This window comes from Limanda limanda, chromosome 4, assembly GCF_963576545.1.
Source record: "Limanda limanda chromosome 4, fLimLim1.1, whole genome shotgun sequence".
In the NCBI taxonomy this organism is placed as follows: domain Eukaryota; kingdom Metazoa; phylum Chordata; class Actinopteri; order Pleuronectiformes; family Pleuronectidae; genus Limanda; species Limanda limanda.
This window is the reverse complement of record NC_083639.1, coordinates 30,286,230-30,296,605: the sequence shown is the minus strand read 5'-3', so window position 1 is coordinate 30,296,605 and position 10,376 is coordinate 30,286,230. Positions and strand designations below refer to the sequence as shown.

The window sequence follows — 10,376 nt, the reverse complement described above, 5'->3', positions numbered from 1 at the left end:
AGTGTGGAGAAAATGTGATGTTTTGTAATTTCTCGCCCCTTCAACCTTGACATGGATAGTGTAGGATTTCTTATGTTTGCAGGAATAAATGTGTGTTCTTTTCATTTAGATTATTGTCATTAAATAGTTTAGTTTAGTCAGTTTCAGTATAATTTGTCATGTTTAAGAAAAGACGACATCTTCAACTTCCCGTGTAACATGAGTTCAGGTTCCTCTATTTATTTTCAAAAGCAGGTTTGAGTAAATCACAATTGTAGTTTGCATCGTTACACTGCAAAGAAATTAAGAACATAATGTATATAAACATATTTAATAATGACTCCTTTCATTATTGATAGAGTATTTTCTCTTGTTCTATGTACTTTTATAAAAATATTGATTAAAATATATTGAACCTATTTATCCATTGACTTTATTATTTAAGCTCTATAAAAACAAGGCTATAAATGTGTATTTGTACATGAATATAAACTCATACACCTTTATCAGAATCACTCAGGACAAGATCTTAGACCTGCACAAGGCTGGAATGGGCTACAAGACCATTGGCAAAAAGCTTCGTGAGAAGTAAACAAATGTTGGTGCGCTTTTTCGGAAATGGAAGAAACACAAAATTACCATCAATCGCCTTCGGTCTGGAGCTACACAAGATCTCGCCTCGTGGGGTATCGATGATCATGAGAAAGGTGAGGGGATCAGCCCAGAGCTACACAGGAGGTGATTTTTCTGCATCAATAAAGGACGTAGCTCTTTAGTTTCCATTTCTGAATATTAGCAGGAAGCTGATCTGAAAGAGCGATAGTTTTAAAATATTTAGCAAAAGATCACCGGGCTACAAACTGGTTTATTAGTTGTAAGTCAACTGCAGGAAACTTTCATTATTCCACATTGCGGAACTGAATCTGCGTGTTTGCCTCCTCAGGTGGGAATCCAGAGCTACAGTGCCACCAGCCGCTGTGTGTCCCGGCCCAGTCAGACACGCTGCCACTACAGGAAGCTGTTTGTGCTGCTGGTCATCATCGGCTCCGTCTGCATGGTCATCATCACTTCTGGGTTCTTATACATCTGCTGGCAAAGACGACTGCAGGTAACCAAGACGACGGTCAGTGAACACACACAGACACAGAAAGAAATGCAAGGCCTGTTCTGCACGTGTGAATCACATATATGTTCTTCAAAGTTTTATTGACATTTATTTTTATTTATTTCAAACATTAAAAAGAGACATTTACAAACATGTGAAAAAATGTGAAGCAAAGTAACCTTAATAAACGCAAAGTAACATAACATGACGTGACGTACAACTGTTCATAAAAATAGATTACATGACAATTTCCCAAAAGTGAAACCACATTTCAGTGGGCCCCTGGTGGCTGCTGTGTAGGTCACACACCTCACCTAGCACGGAATATTTTCACCTCATTTTTATACAGCGGGAGGAAGTGGACATGCGTCGTCCATCTTTATTAACAATCATAACTGGACGACACGACAGCTCGGTCAGTTTTTTCATATTTAGTTTGAACTACTAAATAACCAGATTTTTTCCTCAGGAGGTGGTGGAGACCAAAAACCGATCAAAAATTAAGGTAATACTGGGCTTATCATCAGCAGGTGTCTAAATATTCAGTGCTCTTTGACCTTTGCAGTTTCGCGCTGAGGAGCTTCACTTTGTGGAGTTTGTTTAACTTATTAACCTTTGTGTTGTTTTCAGTGAGAGGCTCAGTTGACTGATTGGAGACAGACAATCGTCCAGAAGCTGCGTTAAACATTGAGTTTCTCATATTTTATTCAGTGACTTCATCAGGGTCGTTCTCCGTCTCCATGCTATGAACTACGCTGATTTAAATGCATTTTTTTAGAAAATCTGTGGATCAAATACTTATATTTAACACAATCAAATGCAAATCAATTCAAACTTTTATATGATGTTAGTTATATGATCTTGATATTCTTTGTTGATATTATGTCTGTCAATGTTACAATAAACCTACCATTACAATCATCAACTGTTCAATTATTAGTCAGTGGTCAAACTTACAAAATCGGTAAGAGATATATGAGTTATATGATCTGGATATTGTTCATTTATTCGTGAGTGGGCAAACATACAAAATCAGCAAGGGATCAAATACTTATTTCCTTCACTGTATAGGTGTGTATTCTATGAGGCATAAATCAGTAGAAACAAAAAATATCAACACAAATCTTTCATGTTAGTCAATGAGTTGTGTTTTGAAGGAACATAAAATTGTTTAACTGATAAAAACAGGTGGAGGGATTCTTAATTCTCTTTTTACAACAGTGAACTATGAATATGGATAATAGCGATAGCTGCTGATAGATCTATATAAATATTTTGTTGCAAACGATTAATTTCTCTCCTGTATGAATCCTCTAATGTCTGTTTAATTTTGGGCAAGTTTTTTATCAGACAAGGGGGAAATTATGAAAAATACATTCAGTATATATGGGTATGTAATATATATGGCATAAATCAAATCAGTAGAAACAAGAAATATCAACACAAATCTTTCCGGTTATTCAATGAGTTATTTTTTCTAAGGACAAAGATATCGTTTAACTCTGATAAAAACAGGTGAAAGGGGGAATTCTAAATTCTCTATTTAGAACAGTGACCTATGAATATGGATAATATGAATAGCTGCTGAAAAATCCTAATAATTGCAATTGTTGCAAACGATGCAACTAAAATCTATAACCACACAGAGCAAGTCAATTCATTCTCCCCTATATTACTACTCATATGTAGCCTGACGTTGTCATACTCATAATTCTAGTCAGAATATAAGCCTGATACTGCTCCATTGGGCTGTGATTATGGGGCGTGTTTCAACCGAACCAGGAAAATAAATTTCTCTTCGCTCAATTGGATATGTCTCATATGTGACTGCTTGTGTGGCCGCAGCATCGGGGCCAGCTGATAAATAAAACTTTTTCCGAATCCCGTAGAAGGACGGCAAAAACATCTTTTCGTTCTACAAATGCCTTGATCGCGTTCCTCTGTTCCTGTTTCAAAATGAATGCGCTGTCGATGTCTGCTGAAACAGACTCAATGGCAGCATCGACACATCTCAGCTCTCCAGCGGCAGGCAGCGCTGTTTGGTGACGTGATTGATTACGTCACTGAAGATCATCTGTCCATCATCGTATAAAGCCCGCCCTAACAATTTGATTGGTCAGAACAGCTTCTGTTCGATCATAGTTTCTCCCCAACGGAGCAATGCCAGACCGAACTTCCCAAACTCAAATATTGTGGGCGGGGCTAAGGTCGTCTGGCACCCAGGCTAACTCACATGCAGTTAGATTACCCATTAGTCTAAATCTTTTACCACACTAGGCGCAACTAAATGCTTTCTACCTGTATGACTTCTCTTATGTACAGTTAGATGGCTCTTTTGCAAAAAATTTTTACCACACTCGGGGCAACGAAACGGTTTCTCTCCTGTATGAGTCCTCATATGTATCGTTAGTAGGCCCTTTTGAAGAAATCCTTTACCACACTCGGAGCAACTAAACAGTTTCTCTCCTGTATGAATCCTCATATGTAGAGTTAGATGGCCCTTTCGTTTGAATCTTTGATCACACTCAGAGCAACTAAATGGTCTCTCTCCTGTATGGTCCCACATATGTTCAGTTAGATCCCACTTCCGTTTGAATCTTTTACCACACTCAGAGCAACAAAACGGTTTCTCTCCTGTATGAGTCCTCATATGTACAGTTAGATCGCTGTTTCGTCTGAATCTTCCACCACACTCAGAGCAACTCAACGGTTTTGCTCCTGAATGAATCCACATATGTTCAGTTAGATCGCTGTTTCTTCTGAATCTTCCACCACACTCGGCGCAACTAAACGGTTTTTCTCCTGTATGAATCCTCATGTGTACAGTTAGATGGCCCTTTCGTTTGAATCTTTTACCACACTCGGAGCAACTCAACGGTTTTGCTCCTGAATGAATCCTCATATGTTCAGTTAGATCGCTGTTTCTTCTGAATCTTCCACCACACTCGGCGCAACTAAACGGTTTCTCTCCTGTATGAATCCTCATATGTAGAGTTAGATGGCCCTTTCGTTTGAATCTTTGATCACACTCAGAGCAACTAAATGGTCTCTCTCCTGTATGGTCCCACATATGTTCAGTTAGATCCCACTTCCGTTTGAATCTTTTACCACACTCAGAGCAACAAAATGGTTTCTCTCCTGTATGAGTCCTCATATGTTCAGTTAGATCGCTGTTTCGTCTGAATCTTCCACCACACTCAGAGCAACTCAACGGTTTTGCTCCTGAATGAATCCTCATATGTTCAGTTAGATCGCTGTTTCTTCTGAATCTTCCACCACACTCGGCGCAAGTAAACGGTTTCTCTCCTGTATGAATCCTCATATGTACAGTTAGATGGCCCTTTCGTTTGAATCTTTGATCACACTCAGAGCAACTAAACTGTGTCTCTCTTGTATGAGTCCTCATATGTACAGTTAGTTGGCCCTTTTGAAGAAATCTTTTACCACACTGTGAGCAACTAAACAGTTTCTGTCCTGTATGAATCCTCATATGTAGAGTTAGATAGCCCTTTCGTTTGAATCTTTTACCACACTCAGAACAACCAAATGCTTTCTTACCAGTTTTACATTTCATATCATTTAGAGGCTGTTTGCTATTTTTTGTATTTAAACCAGACTGAGGTTCCCTGGTCTGCATCCAATCATCTTCACTGTTTTCAGTACCTTGTTGTAAATGTCCATCAGGACCTGAGTTCCTGGCTGGTTCTTGTTCTCCACAGTCCGCTCTGTTCTCCTCAGTCTGACTCTGATGAAGCTGTGACAACTCAGGTTCCTCTTCATCTTCTTCAGTCTTTATAGTGACAGCAGTCCATGTGAACTTGATATCAGCCTCCTCAAGTTGTTGAAGCTGCTCTCCCTCCTGATTGGTCCACGGTTCCTCGTGTTCCTCTTTAATGTAGGGAGGCTTTTGGTCTTCCTGGTCCACAAGGGGGCTCCACTGCTGCTGCTCAGGGGGAACCTCTTCTTTATTAACCATCAGCTGCTGTACGTCTGCAGGAAACACTGAAACACAAATACACACGTTTATCATTTCAGAGTTTCCGGAAGTGTTTTTAAAAACTTGAGTTGTGTCGTTTAACGTCGACTGTTATTTTTGAATTATAACATTCAGGAAGCAGAGATGTTGATGTAGTTGATAGTCACTGTGGAGGAAAATTCCACTGACCAGTGTCTAGTGTAGTGGAAATCCCCTGACCAGATGTCTCACTGCTGTGATACTGTCTACCTGACAGGATGGACCCCTTATTTGGCGGTGTCTCACTGCTATGACCTTGATAAACAGGGTCTGGGCCCTTATTTGGTGTTGGGACACGTTTTTTAAGAAGGGCCTCCTTTTCGGCCTACATGTCTGGTCAAAGCCTGAGAACAAGCATGGCCCCTTATTCAGTAGAACTATGTGAAAGCCAAAAACCTCAGGCTCCCAGAATGCTGCATGTTCCTTTGTTCCGGTCAACCTCACACAGAGGTGTGAAATGCCACAAGGCTCACCTCCTATTGGTCACTCTGGCCCCATGACCTGTGAGGTCACCGAGCCTATATAAGACCAAGATCTCCCTCTCTTCACTCTCTTTCCCTCAACCCACTGAAGAGGCAGGCGGCCAGCCTCCTCTTGTAGATCTTCCAATCTACAAGAGCGCAAAGGTCTAGCTTCCAGCTCATCTTCTCAAGGAACCCGCCGCTCAAATCAAGCTCTACAAACTCCTAGCAGTGACTCGATGTCCTGCAGGTAAGGACTTCGAACTTTATTATATTCATAATAAATGTTTTCTTTCACAAATGTTCTTTCATAAATGTTGCATAAGTGAATTTTGCCAATCACTACACTGTCCAGAATTCCATAACCTTCACTGTTCATTATATAATCTTTAATAGTAAATATTGAGATTACTAATTGAACAAGATCTAAATGAGACTGATCTTAATCAATAAATTGGCTATCATTTCCCTTTCTTGGAAGGGTGGTTTAAATATTAATGTTTTATATTTTATTTTGATAACCATATGTATCGAATGTATAAAAGGCACACCTTTCTATGGTATCACTTTTTAAGCATTATTGCACAACATTGGTGATGTTTTCTTCTAACTGGTACAGTGGACGGACAGATCAGCAGATAGACAAAGATGATGATCTCATGTCTTCTTTTTTTCATATGTGTCACATAACGCCTCTTTGTGTAAGTTGTGGCTTTTGTGAACTTGAGGCCAGTTGTTCCATTTTGAGCACCAGTGCTTGTTGTACAAACTCTGCAAAGCTTATTATTATAAAGACTCAAAAGCAGCTCCAGTCTGAGAATTTCATTATTTCAAATCTCAAGATGAATTTCCATCACCTCAACATCTCGATGCAGCTCGTAAATTTAGAAGCATTAAACACTGGAAGTAAAAAAGTTTTATATTTTGAGGTCAAATGAACAAATGAGGACACTAACAGAGCAGGGCGAGTGGAGGTTAGTTAGTTGGTTAAGCTGTTTTCAGATATGACTTGTGGGTAAAAACCAGAGAATTGTCTCCAGAGTTTCTCCAGAGTTTGTGTTTCACACATGAACAACACAGCAGCAGGTTTTCTGCACAGACTCGTTCACAACAGCATCAGATCCTCCTTATTAATCAGGTGAAGGAGGAGCAGCAGACAGAGACAGGAAGTGATGTATTAACTCTGCTGCATAGATCATGTGATCCAGGGTTTCCTCCAGTGCTTTATAGGCCTGGCGGGCCGCCAGGCTTTTCTCCCCCCCCCGCCAGGCTAAGCGTCGCTTGTTTATTTAAAAAAAAATAAAAAAATGTTATGCACCAGAAACATGATACCAAAGACGGTGTAGCAGATCCCCCGAAAGATTGATGAGACTTAACCGATGTTCAGGTCGTTTATTGAACCGTCCTTGTCACCGTACACCTTAATAAAACTTTATACAACTTAGAAATACCGTAAGAAATTGTGCCTCTTCCGAGGGTCGCTGAATAACATAGCTTCTTCCGTCAACACTTTACTTCCTCATTGAACCCCGATCCCCGGACAAGCCCATCCTATTGGTCCACACAGTCACATGTCCCACCCCGACCCCTTCACTGACACTCAGACATCAGAACGCTCCTTCAACACAGTGTTTCACTGAGTATACGTCAAAACAATGACAGGACTGGAGCGAGACAGAACCGCAAGTTTGACTTTTTGTCCTGAAACAAGCGTAATATATTATGATTATCAACACGTGGAATGGAATAGGAATAGACTGGAATAGCAGGGATCATCTTAACTGCACAAGTTCAGTGACTGAATCAATTAATGTTGTAAACCAGTTTTAATATCAAAATGAAGGCTGCATGATTATGGCCAAAATCATAATCACGATTATTTTTGATCAATATTGAGATTACGATTATTATTTATTATTTCTGTTACAGTATAATTTATCCCCCCAAAACTTACGCAAAATAATCTCACCCAAGAGCTTCATTTTAAAAGAAAGCTACAGTTATTGTTACTTGGCAAATTATTTATTGGACACGTCTTTGATGAGATGCGATTGCATCCGTTATTTCAGTGTGTCTTTGGGCGGTGGATGGATACGCTGTGGCGCTATGCAGCGTCGCTGTTATGGTTTTCTGGGTTGACGTTGGACATGGACGTGTTGATGTTGATTGCACCAGAGCTGGCTGAACTGGAGAAGTTGGAGAAGCCACTTGAACCAAGCAGGTGTAACGGTGTAAATATGTTGTTCGTTAAATCCTGTTCAACGTGGAACTGCAGTCAGTTTTTTTTATGTATTTCTTTTATTTGGCCGTGTCTGTCTTATTTTGAAGGCCCACAGCGGGAACTTCTGGGGATTAGTGTAGCAGCGCTCCCTTTTTTATCTAAGAAGCAGATTCCCCCGCTCTGAGTAAATTGTGTCGCTCTGTCTGTTAGTGTTTTAGTACGGAGCCCCCCAGGGGACACAGGGGGGGAAAAAATTATGGGTGAAAAAAAAAAAGGACTGACTTATATTTATAACCAGCGCTGCTCCAGGATCAGAACAGACGCTCATTAAAAGTCCGGCCGTCCTGTGTGTGTCGGAGTCTGCTTCCGCCCTCACGTCCCTCTGTTCCGCGTTCACTTTACACTTAACAATAAACACCAGCACTGATCACAAGTTATTAAGGACACCTACAGGACTGATGTTTACTTTGTGTTTGTTTGAGCTCATGAAACACATGTTTAAACACCGTGTGCACGTAGTCCCCCGCTCCACACAACACGAGACGTAACGTGACGCGCACAGTACAGGACCGTCAGCGTTAGTGACGGAGCGATCCGAAGTCATGATCGGTCATCATCGGATAATAACTAAAAAATACATGTGATTATCAGTTTTAGTGAAGAGGAACAGAGACAAGCATACACACACCCCCCACAAACACACAGTCTCCCATGACAGACCCTGCAGTCAGAAAGTATCTCGAGATCTCGAGATACTTTCACCCTTTTTTTTTTTTTTTAACCCATCATTTTTTTCCCCACGTGTCCTCTGGGCGTTTCCGTATTTTAGTTGGTTTCTAATGGTTATTTTAGTGTATGAAACTTGTTTAGTGATATGCAACTTTTCTTTTGTAGATAACTGTGACTGTGTCCCGTTACAGAAAATTAAGTTAAACTGTTTCACTAAGCCTGAGTCAAGTGAAGTGAATTAAGAAAGCGGCAGTGCACGTCACAAAGGCAACTCCACTCTTTCCGTCCTCTCATGTGCATTTTTTTAATCTTCCTCGAACCGTGTGTGTGTTTGTGCGCATGTTCGTGTGTGTAGTCCTACTCTGCGCTGCTGAAGCACCGCGCAGCGCCAATAATATCACATACTTTTGCTGTTATCAGCCTGCAGTAAAAACCGCATTTAATCATTTTTTTCAAGCATATACTTACTTGTTGCTCCAACATTAACTGCAACAGTGTCCCAACGTTTGTATTTTTGCCTCATATGTGCTGAGGATCATACAGCTCACTTTACTTTCTTCAAGAACTTCTCCGCTGTTCGCTCCGTTCAATGTCGGGTGTGGAGGGTAAATTACGTATTCTCCACTCAAGCCGATGTGGAGAATACGTATTCGTAATGGTGTCTCAAATACACCTTTTCTTTTTACCTTTTACTAATCTGGATGTTTCACTGAAGAAAGAAGCAGTGTTATTGTTTCCAAGGACATTGGGAATATTTTCAGCTGGATTTTTTTAATTTTATTTTTTTACACAATTTATCATACATGATATTTAACGACCTGGCTGACACTTTATAGGTAGGTGTAATAGGCCTGAGCCTCTTTGAAAACACAGCATTGTGTAAAATACATGGATTTATTCATCTGTGTGTCACAGCAATCGTTTTGAAATCAAGTTTCTCACAAATAGGGTCTATTGTTATTAATATGACACAACAGTGATGTAGAAATTATACTCACTGTAAAATATGCCAGTATCATAATTATTCACACAATATGTGTCTGTGTTTCAGGATGAGACGAAGCAGTCTGGAGAACTTTTTACACAAAAGGAGCCAAAATGCAGGAACAGCCCAGATGTGAGCTGAGCTTCTAACAGCAGCTTGCAGATGATGATCGAGGACATGTGACCCCTGGCGGCAGCTCAGGGTCAAAGCTCCTGATCCTCGGATCTACACATTCCACCAACTTCACCAACCAGACATTGCTTTAAACGTATCGTTCCCTTTAAGGAGTGTTTGTTCTCCTGTTAGCAGAGCTGAAGCTACCTAGCGTTAGCAGAGCTGAAGCTACCTATCGTTAGCAGAGCTGAAGCTACCTAGCGTGAGCAGAGCTGAAACTACCTAGCGTTAGCAGAGCTGAAGCTACCTAGCGTTAGCAGAGCTGAAGCTACCTAGCGTTAGCAGAGCTGAAGCTACCTAGCGTTAGCAGAGCTGAAGCTACCTAGCGTTAGCAGAGCTGAAGCTACCTAGCGTTAGCAGAGCTGAAGCTACCTAGCGTTAGCAGAGCTGAAGCTACCTAGCGTTAGCAGAGCTGAAGCTACCTAGCGTTAGCCTGTGAGCGGCTCCTCGAGGGACTCACCAACTCGGTGCAGCCGGAGTTCGGGCTTCATCACGGCCTCCAGCAGCCTCCTCTGGCGGCAGAGCTCCCGCTCGGACCGCTCCATTCTGTCTTCGAACACCGCGACGATCGCCTCCGCCGCCGCCGTTAGCCGCTCGGTTAGCATCGCTCTCAGCTCCGGGACTCGAGCCGTTTCTCCTCCTTTCTCCAGCTGCAGCAGGAAGTCTTCGGCGGCGTCGCTGATCCGCTCATGTACCGACTCCCGCAG

General features: G+C 41.4%; 1 protein-coding gene across 1 annotated transcript; it reads right to left on the bottom strand.

Annotated features, from left to right (window-relative positions):
- Nucleotides 1-1,228: 1,228 nt before the first annotated feature.
- Nucleotides 1,229-10,376, bottom strand: LOC132999962 (gastrula zinc finger protein XlCGF57.1-like; the record flags this gene model as incomplete). The annotated part of the gene is made up of 2 exons (XM_061069767.1): nucleotides 1,229-5,074; nucleotides 10,130-10,376. Coding segments are annotated over 2 exons (1,986 nt in total), but the record flags the coding sequence as incomplete, so codon positions are not given.